The sequence below is a fragment of the Protomyctophum parallelum genome, assembly GCF_964188405.1.
Source record: "Protomyctophum parallelum genome assembly, chromosome: 7".
NCBI lineage: Eukaryota > Metazoa > Chordata > Actinopteri > Myctophiformes > Myctophidae > Protomyctophum > Protomyctophum parallelum.
This window is the reverse complement of record NC_139705.1, coordinates 47,363,736-47,385,919: the sequence shown is the minus strand read 5'-3', so window position 1 is coordinate 47,385,919 and position 22,184 is coordinate 47,363,736. Positions and strand designations below refer to the sequence as shown.

The 22,184-nt window shown below is 44.7% G+C and overlaps 1 protein-coding gene across 3 annotated transcripts in view; it reads left to right on the top strand.

Moving 5' to 3' along the window:
* Positions 1-22,184, top strand: part of plcg1 (phospholipase C, gamma 1) — a 65,310-nt gene that overhangs the window by 28,796 nt on the left and 14,330 nt on the right. For 2 of the 3 annotated variants that reach the window (XM_083769365.1, XM_083769364.1), the window contains exons 11-29: positions 1,820-1,938; positions 3,316-3,401; positions 3,890-4,010; positions 5,821-5,989; positions 6,596-6,718; positions 7,021-7,122; positions 7,461-7,648; positions 9,559-9,759; positions 10,506-10,526; positions 12,229-12,348; positions 13,960-14,140; positions 14,674-14,751; positions 14,973-15,076; positions 17,325-17,418; positions 18,444-18,513; positions 19,620-19,783; positions 19,884-19,980; positions 20,317-20,541; positions 21,791-21,939. In XM_083769365.1, the coding sequence (XP_083625491.1) occupies positions 1,820-1,938; positions 3,316-3,401; positions 3,890-4,010; positions 5,821-5,989; positions 6,596-6,718; positions 7,021-7,122; positions 7,461-7,648; positions 9,559-9,759; positions 10,506-10,526; positions 12,229-12,348; positions 13,960-14,140; positions 14,674-14,751; positions 14,973-15,076; positions 17,325-17,418; positions 18,444-18,513; positions 19,620-19,783; positions 19,884-19,980; positions 20,317-20,541; positions 21,791-21,939 (2,412 nt within the window). The remainder of the gene's footprint in view (positions 1-1,819; positions 1,939-3,315; positions 3,402-3,889; positions 4,011-5,820; positions 5,990-6,595; positions 6,719-7,020; positions 7,123-7,460; positions 7,649-9,558; positions 9,760-10,505; positions 10,527-12,228; positions 12,349-13,959; positions 14,141-14,673; positions 14,752-14,972; positions 15,077-17,324; positions 17,419-18,443; positions 18,514-19,619; positions 19,784-19,883; positions 19,981-20,316; positions 20,542-21,790; positions 21,940-22,184) is intronic. The other variant, XM_083769366.1, reaches the window with a different exon arrangement.

Sequence of the window (22,184 nt, the reverse complement as noted above, 5' to 3'; positions counted from 1 at the left end):
GGCACTATGTAACTTTTTTGAATGAATAAAATATAGTTTTGTCCGATCCGTATGTCACACTACATTGTTAATACAATCATGTCAAAGGTCATGTCTCACCTCACATTAATTTTGGCCTGATGGTCAGGATTACATTTATTGGGGATAAATTTAATCCTGACCATCAGGCCAAAATTCGACCATGACCATTAGCTCAATGCTAAAAATTGTCAGCACCTGTGCAGGAAAATCCGGTTTAACCCATTCTGACCTGAGATCAGATTCATACGAGGTTTCCACTGGACACACACTGATCTGATTAACCCATTCTGACCTGAGATCAGATTCTAAAAATGTCAGTCGTTCTTTGATTTTTCAAAAATAGCAGACCTACAAGCTCGTAGCGCGCCACTCGGTGGCGCGCTTGTAGATCTGCTATTTTTCAATAGCTAAAGCAGGGGTCCTCAACTAGAAATGATGAAGGTCCACAAATATTTTTTTGAATAAGACCGAGGTCCGGTCCCATGCGCGGCGTCCATCGGAGAGCGGGGCTCTATGCCCGTTTAGTATGGTCAAGCTTATACAAATCAGATCCCCTTCCAACCAACCAATAATGGGGTGCAGAGTGCAGGCCCGGAGTGGAACTCCAAATCACACTGCGCGCCAGAATTTTGGGGGCCCTTGGGGGACATTTTGGGGGCCTTTGCAGCAATTTCACATGAGAAATGTACCATCTGATGTTATTTATATTATTAACTTAAAAATTAACTTTTTTTTGGGTGGTCCGCAAAGAGGTGGTCCGCGGTCCGGTCGCGGACCGCGGTCCGCCAGTTGAATACCCCTGAGCTAAAGCATAACGTGATGCTAACACCAAAATGGGTTCCCGTTCAGAATGGGTTCATTAGCTCAATGCTAAAAAATTTCAGCACCCGAACCGGGTTCAAATCCGGTTTAAAAGACCCTACCTGTATTATGGCTGCATTATATTTTATTTTACACGATGATGTGCGCATTATTATAACAACTATATACTGTATGTATAGATAGAGATGTTCTTCTTTAATGTGTCGGTAATTCCTGTCAGCAGAATCTAATCTCTTTCCAAGCTGCACTCCCCTGTTCTATACGTTACATTATGTTTTCCGTCAGCGATTGCTTCTGATCTAGAAAATTGCTTATATATTTGTTTTGTAAACGTATCCAGGTAGAGTGGGAAAACAACTCCATTACTTATGCAGTAGCTGCTTTATAGATGTTATGGCCATCGACCTGAAACAAGCCCATCTCCTCCTGTCTCTCTCGCTCTCTCTCTCTCTCTCTCTCTCCCACTCCTGTCTGGAAACCCAGTAGCTCTCAAACATTCTGAAAAGTAATTTGCAGGATTTTACAAGCTTGTAGAACAACTATTTTCGGATAGTGAAACTAAACCGTTCCTCATCTTGGTGGGGAGACCCCCTCAAGGGCCCCACTTTGAGAACACACTGACTTGTGCAGTAGCTGTTTTTTTAGTGGTGCAACCACTCCAAGGAACAGCAATGTCCGTGTTCACCTATGCCTGTGTTCACCTATGTGTGTCTGTGTTGGTTAATGAGCACCAGTATATGACTATGAGTACCAGTAGGGGCGCTGTTGTGCCAGAAACTTAGAGAGGGATAGTGCTGCACTGTTGCCTGCTAATGAGAGAGAGAGAGAGAGAGAGAGAGAGAGAGAGAGAGAGAGGTGGGGGGGGAGTTGCACCACTCAGTTCACATGGGTGTGATTTTTATACTGTAGAGATGTCTAGAAATCGACCCATAACAATCACACACTCTTGTTTCCTTGCTCCCGTGTCTGTGTCCAGCTGATGACCTACCTGTTCTCCAAAGAGAACAACATCATGGACTCGTCTGTGGACCAGGTGTGTCCCGAAGACATGAACAACCCCCTGTCCCACTACTGGATCTCCTCCTCGCACAACACGTAAGGATGAAGTGGGCGGTCCCGTGCAGGGCGGTCCCGTGAAATTCTCGCGCTCATTTCATGCATGCGCCCACGGGGGGGCGGCAAGAACTGGATTATGGTCAGCTGTTTTTCCACACTTACGTGTCTATACACGTGAGACCGCGGCACGATCCCCTGCTGAACCAAGCGAGAGCACCCGTGTCAATATTGGCCCGTTAGAAACGGCCTTTAGGGGGTTACATGTCCTGCCCAGGGACACACGTAGACTGGGTGAACCAGCCATCTTTTCCCATTCCCAGACGGGACTCTCTGGCCCACTCGGCTACGGCCAGCCCAAATGTTCGACCAAAGTTAACCCATTTTGGGCAGGAACCCCTTTGTTTGTTAGCATTATGTTATGCTTTAGCTATTGAAAAATAGCAGATATACAAGCTCATAGGGCGCGCTACGAGCTTGTAGGTCTGCTATTTTTGAAAAATCGAAGAACGACTGACAGAAACATAGCTTTTTCAGAAAACTGTCAGGATGTAGAAGACATTTTTAGAATCTGATCTCAGGTCAGAATGGGTTAAAATGGGCCAAATTTCCCCCAAAGTTTCAGTTCAGTTAGGCCATGGGGACGTTCCTTCCCCTGACATGGCACCACGCCACAGGTCACATGGGCCTTTGTCCTACAGTTGTCAAGGCGGCGCACATCAGATAAAAATGTATTATTTAACAATCAACCTTGTACCATGAAAGCTTGGCCTCGTATTCTGCAGGAAAATGTCTTTTTCCTCCCATTGAAAAGTGTGTGAAAGGCAGTTTGAAATGATAACTTTCTCTGCTGCCTGTGAAACAATACTCGTTGCAGGGGGAGCAATGAAAGCTTCCATGTTGCTTTGATTAAAGTTTGAATTGTCCGGCAGAATGAGAAATGATTGTTTACTCTAGTTGACAAAGAGAAAGAACCCCCTTTTGATATGACATACTCGCGGTTGTGCTACAGCACTGCCTGTGTGTGTGTGCGTGTGCGTGTGCGTGTGCGTGTGCGTGTGTGTGTGTGTGTGTGCGTGTGCGTGTGCGTGTGCGTGCTGCATTGCAGTATGTGGTGCATGATTCCACAGCAAACTCCTGATTGTTTAATGAACTCTAGAGTGTAAACATGAACTATAACTAGTGACCCATTTTCAGAGTCAACCTCTTTCAACAAGAACTAAATGTTCTCTAAGCCGATCCCTAGTATAATAAAAGTTAATAACTGTGTGTGTGTGTGTGTGTGTGTGTGTGTGTGTGTGTGTGTGTGTGTGTGTGTGTGTGTGTGTGTGTGTGTGTGTGTGTGTGTGTGTGTGTGTGTGTGTGTGTGTGTGTGTGTGTGTGTGTGTGTGTGTTTTGACGTTGCATGCTTATTTTTAGCTACCTGACAGGAGACCAGTTTTCCAGTGAGTCGTCCCTGGAGGCGTACTCACGCTGTCTAAGGATGGGCTGCCGCTGCATCGAGCGTGAGTAAACACACGCACGCACACACACACACACACACACACACACACACACACACACACACACACGCACGCACACACACACACACACACACAAACACACGCATGCGCACGCACACAAAAAAACATAAACACGTACGTGCAAACCCTTGACCGACAGGTTTCTATTCATAAAGCGTGTCAAAGGTTCACCTTGTCTCATGAAGATGATGTAAGCTTGCCTTTCCTTTGCCCAGGAATATCCACACTCACTGTTTAACTTTAACTATAATACAGATGGAACAAAAATGGCCCTGGTGCACTAAAATACCTTTTTTTTATAAATGGATTTTCTTCATATATGTTTTAATCGTAGCTCCAGATACGATGAATTGTTTGTGTTTTAGATGATAGGGAGGGGGAAATTCTGTTTGCCCTTCCAGAAAACGTCACAATGTATAAAGTAATCTGTGGACTGGAATAAAGCATTTAAATGTGTGTGTCACTTCCAGTGGACTGCTGGGATGGCCCAGATCAGATGCCAGTCATCTACCACGGACACACCCTCACAACAAAGATCAAGTTTTATGACGTCCTCACCACCATCAAAGAGCACGCCTTCGTCACTTCTGAGTATGTCTCCTGTTCTGACTAGACGTTTACTTTAGTTGTGTTTGTGGGCGTGTGTGTGTGTGGAAAAAAACTGGTAAACTAATAATCAAACTTTGAATATTCCTCGTATATGGGGGAGAAAATGAACATTTATATTCGTATTACAAAGAAAAAAGTAATTTTTTTTAGGTTTATTTGACAGGGACAATACAAAAAACAATGTATCAAGTTATATAAAAAAAAAAAAAAACTTTGATCCGAGCAGTGCACGGCACAAGCGTATCCACTGGTATCTTGTTTTTTACAATAACGAGTCATTTTCTGTGTGTAAAATACTAATACTACTACTACAAATACTTATACTAGTAATAATAATTAATATTCAGTTATATTCGATATAAGTTTTAAGACCAATATTCAAATTTAATTTCTGAGGAGTGTTAACCCATTCTGAACGGGAACCCGTTTTGGTGTTGGCATCATGTCGTGCTTTACCTATTGAAAAATAGCAGATCTACAAGCTCATATCGCACCACCGAGTGGCGCGATACGAGCTTGTAGGTCTGCTATTTTTGAAAAATCGAAGAACGACTGGCATTTTTTTAATCTGATCTCAGGTCAGAATGGGTTTAATCCATGGGGGCAGTCAGCCAGATATTTCGTGAAGCCTCATTTGAAATCGGTAGTTCATATAATGGCCTGTTGTGGCGCTGGACTGGACCCAAAAAGCCCCATAGCTCCATAGAGGCCCATGTATTTTGGCCCAACTTCACCTAGACTGTATTACCGTAATAAACATGGTCATGAATACTTTCTTCTTCCAGTCACTAGTTTAAAGTCTCATTTCTAATGTCATAATATTCTTTTTGGAAAATTATGGTCCCATTAATTAAAAAAAATGACCATAAAGTCGCGTATGTTCTGAGGGGCGTGGCTACCGTTACAGTCTATGATCGGGATTCCCCTCCCACTCAAGAGTCTTCTCCTCCCACTCGAGTCAAAATAAAAACCAACGGAGAAGAAGGGGGGAAGTCCCGCCTCGTTGTCTGGGCCAGCCAATGGCCAGCTGGTCCAAAACGGAGCCAGCCAATGGCCAGCTGGTCCAAAACGGATCTAGAAAGATGGCGATTTACAGTGCATTAGAATGCAAGGGATTTCAGGCTTCATTTTACGTTCATGTTAGACCCGGGGAACGCTTTGTCCATATTTTTTACAGTCTATGGTTTAATCAGACCAGTGTGTGTCCAGTGGAAACCTCGTATGAATCTGATCTCAGGTCAGAATGGGTTAAGTGCCGTAAATAGCTTTGTCATCCACGGCACTCCTGAGTTACCTTACATCTATGTCATATAACACTACGTAAATATGTAAATCTCCCCGACTAACATACTGTACAGTTTGTCACGAGGAAACCTTCAGCGAATACCTGTTTCCATTAGGACACATCTAAAACGTAACTTTATACTTAACGTTTATCTATCATATTCTAGGGGGAACATTCACCAAAAATAGCCGATCCTCAAGCTTTACAAAGCGTCACAACGTGACACGAGATGTTTCATTTCACTAGGTCTTTAACCCATTCTGTACGGGAACCCATGTTGGTATTAGCATCATGTTATGCTTTAGCTATTGAAAAATAGCAGATCTACAAGCTCATATCGCGCCACCGAGTGGCGCGATACGAGCTTGTAGGTCTGCTATTTTTGAAAAATCGAAGAGCGACTGACATAGAAACATAGCTTTTTCAGAAAACTGTCGATGTAGAAGACCTTTTTAGAATCTGATCTCGGGTCAGAATGGGTTAAATTGTGTTTGTTCCCCCCATCAGCTTCCCCGTCATCCTGTCCATTGAGGACCACTGCAGCGTGGTGCAGCAGAGGAGCATGGCCACCAACTTCAAGAAGGTGTTTGGGGACATGCTGCTGACCAAGGCTGTGGACATCTCGGCCGACGGCCTGCCCTCGCCCAACCAGCTCAAGAGAAAGATTCTCATTAAGGTAACGTCATGGTCAGGGTACTAATGTTTGCACAAGTTTTTCCTAATGTAATATAATGGTTGTGTTCTTATTTTACTGTGTTGTTATTTTTCTTAGATCAATCGTATGTTCCTATTTTTTGTTTGACTACTATTCTGTTGTATTTTGCCTGTCTTTGTTTTTAATTTCTGCATGTAAAGCACTTTGTGAGTTCTCTATGTGTGAGAAGTGCTATATAAATAAAATGTACTTACTTACTTACTTATGTTTTCTACCTGACCAGTCATGGGATATTGGCTTTTTAGAGTTTTGGTTTGAACATTTTCTTTTTTTTATTCCTTTTTTTGACTCCTTTACCAACTATTTTCAGCAATTGTTTAACTTAACTTGACTCATAAACCACCAAAGTAGAAACGTTGGCACTCCAAAATAAAAGATGCAAGACTAGCTCCAGATGCAATTTCTCATATTTCATTGAGAACGCTTACGCGTTTCGGCAACGGCCTTCCTCAGAGCAGTTCATAATAAATAAATAAAAGCTCCTATCTTCCACAGCATAAGAACACATTTCAGCTCGTATCTTCCACAGCATAATTAAGAACACATTTCTGCTCCTATCTTCCACAGCACAAGAAGCTTGCAGAAGGCAGTGCCTATGAGGAGGTGTCCACCTCCACCCCCTACTCTGAGAACGACATCAGCAACTCCATTAAAAATGGAATCTTGTACCTGGAAGACCCAATCAACCATGTAGGCAACCACCACACCGCCACGCTTTACATTTACATAACTCATAATAATACTTACAGAGTGACATAAAGTGTGAGATCAGAATAAGCAGAGTTATGGTGCGTTCTCACGGGCAGATGCAAAGATACAGTCTACCTTTCATTTTCAATGGAAGCCAGTGACGTGAAGCAACAAAGCAAACCGGATGTTTGTAGCCGAGTGTGATTAGTTTGTCCTGTGCCATACATACAGTACATACAGTACATACATACATAACTGATGACTCGTATCAAACTCCTGTGTCTCCCGTCTCTTCCTAACAGGAGTGGTACCCTCATTTCTTCGTCCTGACCAGCACTAAGATCTACTACTCGGAGGAGACCTCCAGTAACCAGGGCAACGACGACGAGGAGGAGCACAGAGAGGTGGGGCACCTTACAAAGCTGCAAACTGCATGAGTGCTGCCGCCTTAAACACATGACTCTGGGAAATTAGACTATGAGCACTTAAAGAAGTTGAAGGACAGCTTTCTCTCTCTCATGGTCCTGTCTCTCTCTCTCTCTCTCTCCTCTCATGGTCCTCTCTCTCTCTCTCTCTCTCTCTCTCTCTCTCTCTCTCTCTCTCTCTCTCTCTCTCTCTCTCTCTCTCTCTCTCTCTCTCTCTCTCTCTCTCTCTCTCTCTCTCACTCTCACTCTCACTCTCACTCACTCATATGGTCCTGTCTCCTCTCATGGTCCTGTCTCCTCTCATGGTCCCGTCTCAGGTGTCCAACGGCATGGACCAGCATATCACAGAGAAGTGGTTCCATGGTAAGCTGGGTGCAGGGCGGGACGGCAGGCAGATAGCAGAGAGGCTGCTGTCGGAGTACTGCCTGGAGACCGGAGCGCCCGACGGGTCCTTCCTGGTCCGAGAGAGCGAGACCTTCGTGGGAGACTACACGCTGTCTTTCTGGTACAATAGCACACATGGAGAGACTGTCTATAATAGTACCCACGTCCTCACATCACCAGGCGCTAGCCCCTGGTTCTGGTACAATAGCACACATGGAGAGACTGTCTATAATAGTACCCACGTCCTCACATCACCAGGCGCTAGCCCCTGGTTCTGGTACAATAGCACACATGGAGAGACTGTCTATAATAGTACCCAAGTCCTCACATCACCAGGCGCTAGCCCCTGCCTATGCCCAGCTTTGTGTGTATGTGTGAATTTTGCAATGATTTCATTGGCTGATCACCCCATAGTGATGATTTTGATTGGCTGAGCAAAGTACATATTGAGGATAAATAGTGAGGGCAAAAAAATTGAAGACGCCAATTGTGATTGGCCGGTATGTGATGATCTCACATGAGTGTGATTTTTTTTTTGTATTGGAAATCCCATAGTCAAATCTTACATTGCTTCATATAAGAACTGTGTTCTTCTACTACATGTTAACTTGTAATGGGCCCTATATAACATAACATAACATGTTGACCTAAAGGTTGTTTGGCCTGGGTCTTGCTCAGCAGAGGCCCCGTGCGAAATGGGACAGTGACAGACTACCATGTCCGATCAATCAGTCGATACTGACAACATTCTCATTGATTGAATGTGGTTGTGGTCGTGGATCTGATCTGGTTCTATCTGCTAATGCATCGGCTCTGCACGAGGCGGGTTATCTGAAAACAAATCAGTGTCCCTGCTAGCGTCACACACCATGTACTGTACAGGTAATTAAGGTCTGCTTAATGGAGGCAGCTGTGTTTAAAACGGTAAAGTGCAATGGTTCGAGCGATGGCACTCCATAACTCCTAAACAAGGCATGCTGTTTCGTTAGAGCATCTGCTGATTGCCTATGAATTGTAAATGTTGATGTTGCCATTCTAATGAACAGCAGGCTGCATGATGAAGAATATCGTCTGTCATGTCCAAAACTCTTTTTAGGTTTTCTGCCCGACAGCGACAATACACTTTGTCTAGATGCTACATAGATTAGATCAGTGGTTCACAAAGGGGGGGTCCTGGGATCCCCAGGGGTCCTTGAGAGAGTCCCAGGGGGTCCCCAGCTAAATGATCGATGGTTAGAAACCAAATGGACCCTTATGCGTCTGTAACTCTGAGAGTGTACGAATGGAACCAAATGGATGAATCCATTCATACTCTCAAGAGTTACATTAATATTGATTGTACAACAATATAAATTGGGGTGCCAGAGATATAAATGCCATTAAATGGGGGGGGGGGGGTTAGGTTAGAAATTAAAATGGTTGAGAATCACTGCTATATCCGTAAATCTCTTCTCCTATGGGGGTACTTGGCATATCTTTTCAAATGGGGTCCGTGGACTAATAAGTGTGAATTTGGCGGTCCGCACACTTGAGAGCGCCACAGTCAATCGACTGCTTCAAGAGAGGACTAAAGACCTACCTTTTTAATAAGGCCTTCCCCCAAACCCACTGATTTTATTCCCTGACCAATAACTGTTTTTTCTGCTTTTACCTATTGTTTCATATTTTTGCCTAATGCCTACTGTAGCACTTTGAGATTCCGAGGAATGTAAAGTGCATTATAAATAAAATCCATTATTAAAGATATTTTTTTTTGCGGCTTACGCCTTTTATTGATTTTTTAAGGGATAGAAAGTAGGCTGACAGGAAACGGGAGAGAGATGGGGGGATGACATGCGGTAAAGGCCGTGTCGGGTCCGGGAGTCGAACCCGCGGCACACCGCGACTGGATCACCAGTCCGGTGCCCAGACCGTTACGCTACGGCCTGGGCCATAAAATCCATTATTATTATTATTATTATTATTATTATTATTTCTTAAGTTTAGTTCTTTCTTCCGTCTTTCACGTGTCCCTCCTCTCCAACGCTCCAGGCGGTCCGGGCGGGTCCAGCACTGTCGCATCCACTCTCGCCAGGAGGCCGGCAGCCCCAAGTTCTACCTGACGGACAACCTGGTGTTCGACACGCTCTTCGCCCTCATCACCCACTACCAGCAGGTGGCGCTGCGTTGCAACGAGTTTGAGATGAAGCTGACGGAGCCGGTGCCTCAGACCAACGCCCACGAGAGCAAGGAGTGAGTGTGAAGCAGTGTGAAGCAGTGTGAAGCAGTGTGAAGCAGTGTGAAGCAGTGTGAACGTGTTGGCGTGTTGAAGCAGTGTGAACGTGTTGGCGTGTTGAAGCAGTGTGAACGTGTTGCCGTGTTGAAGCAGTGTGAACGTGTTGGCGTGTTGAAGCAGTGTGAATGTGTTGGCGTGTTACCCAGATACGGTACATTTGAACACCGCCCTTTTACCCATGTCCCAGTTGTTTACTTTACTGTTTACTGGCTGCCAAGATTGTCTCTGTTTTGACGTCTTTTTTTTCTCCAATGGCCCTCAGTGCCAAAAACGTCTTTTGACATATTCTTTTATATATATTTGCCGCCGGATATATATTTTATATCCGGCGGCAAATAAGTTGCAGCGCCGGAGTCAATGGTGTTAAAATGGAGTTAACCCATTTTGGCCGAGAACCCCTTTTGGTGTTAGCATTATGTTATGCTTTAACTATTGAAAAATAGCAGATCTACAAGCTCTTAGTAGAGCTTGTAGGTCAGCTATTTTTGAAAAATCGAAGAACGACTGACATAGAAACATAGCTTTTTCAGAAAACTGTCAGGATGTAGAAGACATTTTTAGAATATGATCTCAGGTCAAAATGGTGTTAAAATGGAGTTAAAATGTTGTGTGTTTATGGCAGTTCTGATTCAGCAGTATTTCCAGTTTTGTCCCCTCCACTGTCTCCAGCTCATCCCTGTGATTTTGTGGTTTGTTTTCCCAGTTCAAGTTACGGCTACAGCAGGTAAAAAAACAAAACAGAAAGGCAGGCTGTGTGAGTCTGACCTTATGGTATATGTGAATGTAAGCAGCACAGCTGCAGCTAATCATTTTTAATAGCAACAGGTTTAGATGCATCAGCTGTGCATACATGTAGTCCTAGTGTCCCGAACCTCTTGTTTGATTGGTTCCTTCATATGTGTTTCCGGTTCACATCTGCTGCCAAGCCAATCAAACAAAGCTATGGGGAAACTGGTGGGAAGGTTATGCCACCTTCCGAGAAACTGGGACTACAGTTATGGACTACATACTACTATATTGATTATTGACTACTGTCTATGCTTGCACATTGTCACTAAATCTAACACACCCATTATTAATTTTTATTTCCTGCCGATGTGACGCTTACTAGCTCATCATGTATTCATCTGCTGTAGTTTCTAACCTGAACTGTATAACAAAATCAGCCTAGGATTTCATGGCCCTTCATGACCTATAAACATTGTTGTACAACAAATAGTGAAACAATACATTCTACAAGCTCAACAATGCACAGCAGCATCGCAGCACATTGTGGTAATATATATATCTGGTAATATATATCTGCCTTTTCCACTACTTTGGACAATCTTCTGGCTATAATAAATGACCGAATTAGGGACATCTGGTTGGAAGTGGTTAAAGATGTGTCCAGTTCATGAGTAGGCCTGTCACAATTATTAATCGCAATTATTTGAGATAATTATTTTGCATAATAGTACTAATCACCATAATCATGTCCATGTTGAAAAATGTTCATATATTTTCAAACATAAATAAAAAGCGGAAATAGCACATTTACTCTACAAGCCCAAAACGTGCTTGGCTATTTCCACTATTCGTATAATGTTAAAACGTTATGCTATTTCCACTATTCGTATAATGTTAAAAAGTTATGCTATTTCCACTATTTGTAAGTTATGCTAAGTTATTTGTCATATCTGCCCTATGTCATCTTTTCTTTACGAAGCCTAAAAGCCAAGCAGAAATGTAATTTTGTATCCATAATGTTCCAATGTTGAACGACAATTATTTTGTAAAGTAAAATGTCATAACTCATATGATATGAATCATGACGGCTCTGGTTGGAAGTGGTTACAGATCTGTTGAGCTCATGAGAAGGAGGATATTGACCGTTTTGAAGGAGGCTGCAGATTGAGCATGAATAATGGATGAGCATCCGTCTGTCAGAATATGCCGACCGCGGCCTCCACTGAACTGGGCCATCTGGACTGATGTGCTGTTGTGTTTGTGTCAATAGGTGGTACCATGAACTGGGCCATCTGGACTGATGTGCTGCTGTGTTTGTGTCAATAGGTGGTACCATGAACTGGGCCATCTGGACTGATGTGCTGTGTTTGTGTCAATAGGTGGTACCATGAACTGGGCCATCTGGACTGATGTGCTGTGTTTGTGTCAATAGGTGGTACCATGAACTGGGCCATCTGGACTGATGTGCTGTGTTTGTGTCAATAGGTGGTACCATGAACTGGGCCATCTGGACTGATGTGCTGTGTTTGTGTCAATAGGTGGTACCATGAACTGGGCCATCTGGACTGATGTGCTGTGTTTGTGTCAATAGGTGGTACCATGAACTGGGCCATCTGGACTGATGTGCTGTGTTTGTGTCAATAGGTGGTACCATGAACTGGGCCATCTGGACTGATGTGCTGTGTTTGTGTCAATAGGTGGTACCATGCCAACCTGTCCAGGAGCCATGCTGAGAACATGCTAATGAGGGTCCCGCGTGATGGAGCCTTCCTCGTCAGGAAGAGGACCGAACCCAGCTCCTTCGCCATCTCATTCAGGTGATTACCGCTGTCTGTCTGTCTCTCTAAATGAGCTGTTTAGAGGACGGAACCCAGCTCCTTCGCCATCTCATTCAGGTGATTACCGCTGTCTGTCTGTCTCTCTAAATGAGCTGTTTAGAGGACGGAACCCAGCTCCTTCGCCATCTCATTCAGGTGATTACCGCTGTCTGTCTGTCTCTCTAAATGAGCTGTTTAGAGGACGGAACCCAGCTCCTTCGCCATCTCATTCAGGTGATTACCGCTGTCTGTCCGTCTCTCTAAATGAGCTGTTTAGAGGACCGAACCCAGCTCCTTCGCCATCTCATTCAGGTGATTACCGCTGTCTGTCTGTCTCTCTAAATGAGCTGTTTAGAGGACGGAACCCAGCTCCTTCGCCATCTCATTCAGGTGATTACCGCTGTCTGTCTGTCTCTCTAAATGAGCTGTTTAGTAATGCCATCCATTAGGGATGCGGCGCGGACGCGTGATTAATTGATTATGAATCCCACCAACGTACTAGCGTAGACCCGCCTCACCATGTGTCTGATTGGCTCCCGGGAAGGCATAGTTTTACTGAGGTTAGGCTGTTCAGGTTAGGTTTAGGGGGGTGCATACTTAGTTTAGACTATAGTCATTGGTTAGACATGGGTTAGGTTTAGGTGTGCTGCCCCGTGGGAGTTTTAGGGTGAGGGTTTGAGATAGGTTGTAGTTGTAGGAGTAATAACTGGTCGCAAAAACGAGAACTGTCAATCACAACGACTACTGGCCAATCACAGCAGGGCTTTCCTAGAACGTTGGTGGTTACATAATAACGCGGCTCCCCGGACCCTACTATTGTAGCCTGACGGCGTGTTACGGATTCCAGTCCCGATCCCGACGGCCTTTTGCTGCGTGTCACTCCCTATCTCGCTCCCCCTTTCCTGTCACCCTACTGTCCTATCTAAAATAAAGGCAGAAAAGCCCCCCCCCCCCCCCCCCCCCAAAATATAACATTTCTTCTAATCAAATGCGTGTTGAAGTCCATCCACAAAGTCCCTAATAGTAAGTATTCCAGTACTTGAACTCGAAATTGGTTAATGTTTTGAAAAAATTGGCCACGAAGATGATGTGCATGTTTTCTGCGCCGTATTTTCCATTTCCATGTTACCGAACACCGGGGCTCCACTGGGCGCGCCAGTGTCTCCGTCTCCGTCAGGGAATGTTCCCTTTTTAATCTATGAAGGGTGGCTCCACTGCCCGCGTTGCATTGCGTGACTGCATTAACCCATTCTGACCGGGCACCCATTTTGGTGTCAGCATCATGTCGTGCTTTAGCTATTTAAAAATAGCAGATCTACAAGCTCATATCGCGCCACCGAGTGGCGCGATACGAGCTTGTAGGTCTGCTATTTTTGAACAATCGAAGAACGACTGACATTTTTTTAAATCTGATCTCAGGTCAGAATGGGTTCATCAGACCAGTGTGTGTCCGGCGGAACCCTCGTATGAATCTGATCTCAGGTCAGAATGGGTTAAAATTGCCCCGGTTCGTTTTTTTGACGCACGTGACGGAGACGCAACGCGCCCGGTGGAGCCCCGCCGTAAGCAGTGTGCAACATAAAGACTGTGGCGCTATCGTCTTCTTCACAGGGCGGAGGGTAAGATCAAGCACTGTCGGGTCCAGCAGGAGGGTCAGACGGTGGTTCTGGGCACGTCGGAGTTCGACAGCCTGGTGGATCTCATCAGCTACTACGAGAAGCACCCGCTGTACCGCAAGATGAAGCTGCGCTACCCCATCAACGAGGACACGCTGGAGAAGATCGGCACTGCTGTGAGTAGCAGCGCACTACAGGCTTTAGGGCACTGCGGGCTATGGGGCACTACGGGCTTTAGGGCACTACGGGCTCTAGGGCACTACGGGCTCTAGGGCACTACGGGCTTTAGGGCACTACGGGCTTTAGGGCACTACGGGCTCTAGGGCACTACGGGCTTTAGGGCACTACGGGCTTTAGGGCACTACGGGCTTTAGGGCACTACGGGCTTTAAGGCACTGCGGGCTATAGGGCAGGCAGCATTATGACATCTTACTTGCCAATTGAATTGTAACTCAAATAATTGTGATTAATGATTTAATTGCAATTCTGTCATTGAGCATTGGAACTTTATGGATTGAAAATGCATTTCATTTTGGCTTTTTAGTCTTCGTAAAGAAAAGTTGCACAGGGCAGACTATCGTCTGCCCTACAAGCTTAAAACGCTTCGACGCGTTTTCAGCTTGTAAACTAGAACCGTTGCACATTGTATTCTGCCTCCTTTGTATTGTATTCGGCCTCCTTTAAGTCCAAGCTGTCGTCTGTCCTACAGGAACCAGACTATGGCTCTCTGTATGAGGGGAGGAATCCAGGCTTCTATGTAGAGGCCAATCAGATGCCTACCTTCAAGGTGAGTGTCCATCCATTGTATACGGTAGTGTGTGTTCATGAGTGTACGTTTACTGTTGCATGGATATGAGTTGGGTTAATTGGTAGGTGCGTTAGTCGGTTCCCCTTTGTGAAAAATAACTTTAAGTTGCCACGTCGCTAATTGAAAGCTGTGTGTATAATCCTGTAAGGCTCAGAGCCTTTTTGTGTGCTTTTCTTAACCATTAACCCTTCACTCCCCAGTGCACGGTGAAAGCGATGTACGAGTACAAAGCACAGCGCGATGACGAGCTCTCCTTCACCAAGAACGCTGTCATGTCTAATGTGGACAAGCAGGAGGGAGGATGGTGAGTGACAGGCACCAATGTAGACCAATCAAACAGGAGGGAGGATGGTGAGTGACAGGCACCAATGCAGACCAATCAAACAGGAGGGAGGATGGTGAGTGACAGGCACCAATGTAGACCAATCAAACAGGAGGGAGGATGGTGAGTGACAGGCACCAATGTAGACCAATCAAACAGGAGGGAGGATGGTGAGTGACAGGCACCAATGTAGACCAATCAAACAGGAGGGAGGATGGTGAGTGACAGGCACCAATGTAGACCAATCAAACAGGAGGGAGGATGGTGAGTGACAGGCACCAATGTAGACCAATCAAACAGGAGGGAGGATGGTGAGTGACAGGCACCAATGTAGACCAATCAAACAGGAGGGAGGATGGTGAGTGACAGGCACCAATGTAGACCAATCAAACAGGAGGGAGGGCCCAGGCCGTAGCGTAACGGTCTGGGCACCGGACTGGTGATCCAGTCGCGGTGTGCCGCGGGTTCGACTCCCGGACCCGACACGGCCTTTACCGCATGTCATCCCCCCATCTCTCTCCCGTTTCCTGTCAGCCTACTATCTGTCCCTTAAAAAATCAATAAAAAGGCGTAAGCCGCAAAAAAAATATCTTAAAAAAAAAACAGGAGGGAGGATGGTGAGTGACAGGCACCAATGTAGACCAATCAAACAGGAGGGAGGATGGTGAGTGACAGGCACCAATGTAGACCAATCAAACAGGAGGGAGGATGGTGAGTGACAGGCACCAATATAGACCAATCAAACAGGAGGGAGGATGGTGAGTGACAGGCACCAATGTAGACCAATCAAACAGGAGGGAGGATGGTGAGTGACAGGCACCAATGCACCAATGGAGACCAATCAAACGGGAGGGAGGATGGTGAGTGACAGGCACCAATGTAGACCAATCAAACAGGAGGGAGGATGGTGAGTGACAGGCACCAATATAGACCAATCAAACAGGAGGGAGGATGGTGAGTGACAGGCACCAATGGAGACCAATCTTCTGCAAATTCCGTCTCTCTCATCAGGCTTTAAACGTAACGTCCGATGGTGTAGTGGTACCCAAACTTTTTAGCACAAGACCCAAAAAAGACATTTGATGCTGAGATCCTGTTTATTCTGTCTTCTCCTGTCTTATATTCCCACTGATCCACCTTAAATGGACCTTTTTAAAGGTTTTATGACATTCATTTTCATTTATTTTTCTTTTTCTTTTTTCTTTTAGGTTTTATGACATCAATTACACCCAAAAAACATGAACTTTGAACATTCAGTGGATTTTCTGTGGTCTGAAGTTTTCTTTGGGGTTTTTTGGGCCTTTTGAGCTACAATGAAAACAGGCAACACAGTGAAACAGTGACACCTGCTGGCAAATCCCATTGACATATATGGGATTTGCAGTAAGTGATGTCACTTACTGCCGGCAAATCAGAGCACCTGTTTGAGCCAGAAAACCCCAGATCACAGAAAATCTACTGAATGTTAAAAGTTCATGTTTTTTGGGTGCAATTGAGATTAGAAAACCTAAAAAAAACAAGAACAATTCCAAAACCTTTTTTTTAATGTCACAATCCCTTTAAGACATTTTAATCTCCTGTGCGCAACCGGTTGGCCTCTGTGTGTTTTCTTCTCTGCAATACATTTTAAACTTCGGAGCATGATCCAATGTGCAGACTTTTTTTTTTTTGCTCTCCAATAATGATCGGTTAGCGTCACATTTCAAACGCATCCTCTCTGCTGTTGTCTCAGGATTAGTTAGCATCACATTTCAAACCCACTCTCCACCTCCCCTCTGGGGGTGCATACTGCATACTTAGTTTAGACTAGTCATTGGTTAGACATGGGTTAAGGTTAGGTGTAGGTGTGCTGCCCCGTGGGAGGTTAGGTTTAGGGTGAGGGTTTGAGATAGGTTGTAGTTGTAGGACTAATGACTGGTCTAACCAATGACTAGTCTAAACCAAAAACTGTCTAAACTAACCAATGACTAGTCTAAACCAAAAACTGTCTAAACTAAGTACTGCACCCCCTCTCTGCTGTGCTGTGGTCTCAGCATTAGTTAGCATTACATTTCAAACCCACTCTCTGCTGTGGTCTCAGCATTAGTTAGCATCACATTTCAAACCCTCTCTGCTGTGCTGTGGTCTCAGCATTAGTTAGCATCACATTTCAAACCCTCTCTGCTGTGCTGTGGTCTCAGCATTAGTTAGCATCACATTTCAAACCCTCTCTGCTGTGCTGTGGTCTCAGGTGGAAGGGTGACTGTGGAGGCAAGAAGCAGCTGTGGTTTCCTGCCAACTACGTGGAGGAGATCAGTCCTTCATTGGTGGAGCCCGACAGATCGGTGAGCGTCAATATCATCAAGCATTTAATCACAACAGTTTAGTCCCGCACTTAAAGGAGAATTCCATACTAAAAGGCTTTCTTACCTTTCTTTGTAGTTGTTACGTCCCCATCAAAGAGGTCCAAGTGTCATTTTGTGCAAAAGCTCCTTATTGGCTATTTCCCCTATCATAAGCCCTAAATGAATTGCATTGAATTGAATGGGATGTATGGGGTGTTGTGCTAATTCGCTTATTTCCATCGAAATAAGTAGTACAGTGTGCCGCTTGGGTTATTATTTACATTATGAAGAGAGGATATATACAAAAAAAATCTAATTTTGAGCGACGGAAATAAGCGAATTAGCACAACACCCCATACATCCCATTCAATTCAATGCAATTCATTTAGGGCTTATGGTAGGGGAAATAGCCAATAAGGAGCTTTTGCACAAAATAACACCTGGACCTCAACAACTACAAAGAAAGGTAAGAAAGCCTTTTAGTATGGAATTCTCCTTTAATTTGAACTGTAATGTGTCCTCTGCATTTATGCAGTGGTTCTCAAACAAAATATTTAGGCTACTACCCCCATGGCAGCTCCCACTTTCAAAACCAATGCTTTAGCACAGCGTGCAGTTGATTTGGGCAAATTGGGCCACCAACATGCTCATGTTCGTGTCCTTATCTAGTCTTCTATCTATCTCTCAGTAATAACCCATTCTGAACGGGCACCCATTTTGGTGTCAGCATCATGTTATGCTTTAGCTATTTAAAAATAGCAGATCTACAAGCTCGTATCGCGCCACCGAGTGGCGCGATACGAGCTTGTAGGTCTGCTATTTTTTGAAAAATCGAAGAGCGACTGACATTTTTAGAATCTGATCTCAGGTCAAGAATGGGTTCATCAGACCAGTGTGTGTCCGGCGGAAACCTCGTATGAATCTGATCTCAGGTCAGAATGGGATAACTGAACACGTCTTCCTACCACAACGGGACAGCAGGTTTTTTTACAAAGTGTTCTGTGTTGTTTTGTGTTGTTTTGCAGGAGATGACAGAGAACAGCCCTCTGGGAGATCTGCTCAGAGGAAGCGTCGACGTCTCTTCCTGTCAGATCGGTGAGTGGCCCCGCCCCTTCCTGTCCCTGCTCTGCTGCGCCTCAGGGCTGCACAACATGCAGTCTCACACACACACACACACACACACACACACACACACACACACACACACACACACACACACACACACACACACACACACATTGTGTATCTTGTAGATCTGCTACTTTTGCTAATTTTGTTATTTGAATCCTGAAAAGTAATAGTTTTGGACTCAGGTTTCCACCTGACAGAGACCTTGTATCTCCATGTTTTCGTAAATAAATGCCCTACTTAGTCATCAACATTTTTGTTTCATAAACCTTTACCAATGAAAAGGATTACATTGGTAGTTTATGACTAAATAATAGTTTATGAGTTTATGACTAAATAATAACTACATTTTATTCATACAAGGTTTCCAACTGACAATTATGATATAATCTCTGCCCTTTTTTTCACCCCTTTTTTCCTGCTCGTTTAAACCAAATTAGTGCTTGGAAAATGTCATCTATTCATTACAATTCTACTATACAATTTTCTGAACTTGTTTTTTCTCTTGGTGCTATGTGTATTGCTCCCTCCATTTAGTCAATAAGGATCCATTCGCATTAGTATCATTGGCATCTGCTGCCATGCACCACTCTCTGTCCTTCCAAATGGCTCTTTGGCTCCATCTAGTGGTGACACATCACCAGGCATTCAATCATCTCCTCTTTGCTCATATCACCCCAGTGACTCCATCTGAATTGTTATGTAGTGTTATAAATACTTATTTTCTTCAGTGGTGGAAGAGTGAAATTGAAGAGGTATTCAGATGTTTTGTAAAAGAAGCAATACGCTCTACAAGTAAAAGTCCTGTGTTCAAAACTGTAGATCTGCTATTTTTGAGTGGTGCAGCCACTCCAAGGAACAGCAATGTCCGTCCCTGGCTTTTTCTAACCTTGTTGAATCTGGCCCCTGACTAATCCATACAATTAAAAAAAACTAAAACTAACTAAATTGAACAATAAAAAAATTAAAAGCAAATTAAAAACTAAGCCTTTTCACAAAATAAACACTACTTTAAAACGCGCTTTAAAAACGAATATAAAAAGTCAACATGCTCTCTTTCTCTCTTTCTCCAGTGGTTCGTCCGGACGGGAAGGGCAGCAGACCTCATGTGTTCTCTCTGGTCCCGTCCACGTCTCCGCGGGCCGGCCAGGTGCTGGACATCTCTGCTAACAACCTGGACGAGCTGAAGGAGTGGGTTCTGAAGATCCGCGAGGTCACCATGACGTCCGAGGCTAAGGTACAGTGGAAAGCCGTCGCAGTAAATCTAGCCACTCCTATGCCGAGGTGTGTGTGTGTGTGTGTGTGTGTGTGAATAATCTTTGTGTGCCTCTGTTCAGCTGGAAGAAGGGAAGATGATGGAGAGGAGGAAAAAGATTGCACTGGAACTGTCCGACCTGGTCATCTACTGTAGACCTGTGCCTTTTGACGAGGACAGTAAGTACATCATAATCATTAAGGAAAGTTTATGCATGCACTATGTGTACTATGTAAACTATGTTTTTTTGGGGGGGGGGGGTTTATATAATAATTTGGGGACCCCGAGGGGTCACGACCCCCAGGTTGAGAACCCCATAAGGACTATTCAAAATCGCGATTGGACCCAACAATCTAGCATTGGTCGGGTCAAACTCTACACTTATGACTATTTACCTTGTTGTTTATTGACTGGAACTCATTTACGCTGCTTTACTATGATTCCACATGATGTGTAACGTGGCTCTGGATAAGAGGCGTCTTGCTAAACGCCTCTAACAAAACTGTTAATTGCAGAGATCGGCACAGAGCGGGCCTGTTTCCGGGACATGTCGTCGTTCCCAGAGACCAAGGCAGAGAGGTACGTCAACCGGATCAAGGGCAAGAAGTTCCTGCAGTACAACCGGCTGCAGCTGTCCAGGATCTACCCGCGCGGCCAGCGGCTGGACTCCTCCAACTACGACCCGCTGCCCATGTGGCTCTGTGGCTCCCAGCTGGTGGCGCTCAACTTCCAGACCGCAGGTGTGTGCCATTAAAGAAGATTAACGTGATTCTCAACCTTTTGAATGTTTCAACTTCCAGACCGCAGGTGTGTGCCATTAACAGATTCTGTACATAGGACGTCTGAGAACGTCATAAGGACCCCGAAATATTAGTACTATTGACGTGTGAGGACGTCCTAGCGACGTCCCAGCGACGCGGGGCGAGATAAGAATATTCAGAATTTTTCCTATTTATTTTTTTTGGCATTTCGCTTTTCGCTTGCCGTATGCTAACGCTCAGTGCAACTATTAGCTTGTCATTGACTCCCATGTTAGCGCGGCGGAAAGAATGACTCGTATCTCCTAATCCAAGGCGCTCTCCGTGGTGATGAATGGATCGATATGCTGGCGCTTCATTTCTGCTCCTCATCCGTCTCTCCCGCAAAATATGAACGTTTTTTGGAGCGTAAAACAATATATTAAGATGATCGGGGATGTGAGGTCCCTTTGTAAAGTCAACTTTTTTAGGCAAGTGTTTCCTGTTTCATGGCTTTCAAAGTAAAAGCGATCAGACAACTCTGGCACTCTATAGCCTTTATTTTGAAGGCACTTCCTGTACTAAATGTGTTAAAAAAGATTAACGTGATTCTCAACCTTTTGAATGTTTCAACTTTCAAGGAGTCCCAGTTTGATAACGTTGGCTCTAAGGGGAAGAAACCTTGGCATCTCCACCTGGTTTCCTGCGCAAAAGTGCTGCAAATAGAAATGTAATCTTGATCCATCAGGTCAACATTCGTGTCAGAAGCTGTGTCTAGGTGAAACATGACCTTGACACAATCTAAATGTCTCAATGGAAGAGCACAGAGACAATATACAACCACCCCAATTGTATAGGTTATATTGTGTTAACATACTCTGCCATACAGATTGGACAAGTGCCGCTTTAACCCATTTTGGGCGGCAACCCCTTTTGGTGTTAGCATCATGTTATGCTTTAGCTATTGAAAAATAGCAGATCTCGTAGGTCTGCTGCTATTTTTGGAGAAAAAAAATCGACTGACATAGAAAAATTGCTTTTTCAGAAAACTGTTAGGATGTAGAAGACATTTTTTGAATCTGATCTCAGGTCAAAATGGGATAACCGATAAGAAAACACACAATTTACAATGGACGAGTGACTGCTGTGATCCCATTTCAAAATGACCAATACAACAAATATGGTTTATTTTGACATGCACGCCGGTATAAATGAGAGGATTGACACATTCCTCTGTGTGGTGTGCCTGCAGACAAGCCCATGCAGATGAACCAGGCGCTCTTCATGCTGAACGGGCGGAGTGGTTACGTCCTGCAGCCGCCCATCATGAGGGACGACGCCTTCGACCCCTTCGACAGACACACCCTACGAGGCCTCGAACCTCTCACCCTGCACATAGAGGTACTATAGACACACACCCTACGAGGCCTCGAACCTCTCACCCTGCACATAGAGGTACAGACACACACCCTACGAGGCCTCGAACCTCTCACCCTGCACATAGAGGTATATAGACACACACCCTACGAGGCCTCGAACCTCTCACCCTGCACATAGAGGTATATAGACACACCCTATGAGGCCTCGAACCTCTCACCCTGCACATAGAGGTACAGACACACACCCTACGAGGCCTCGAACCTCTC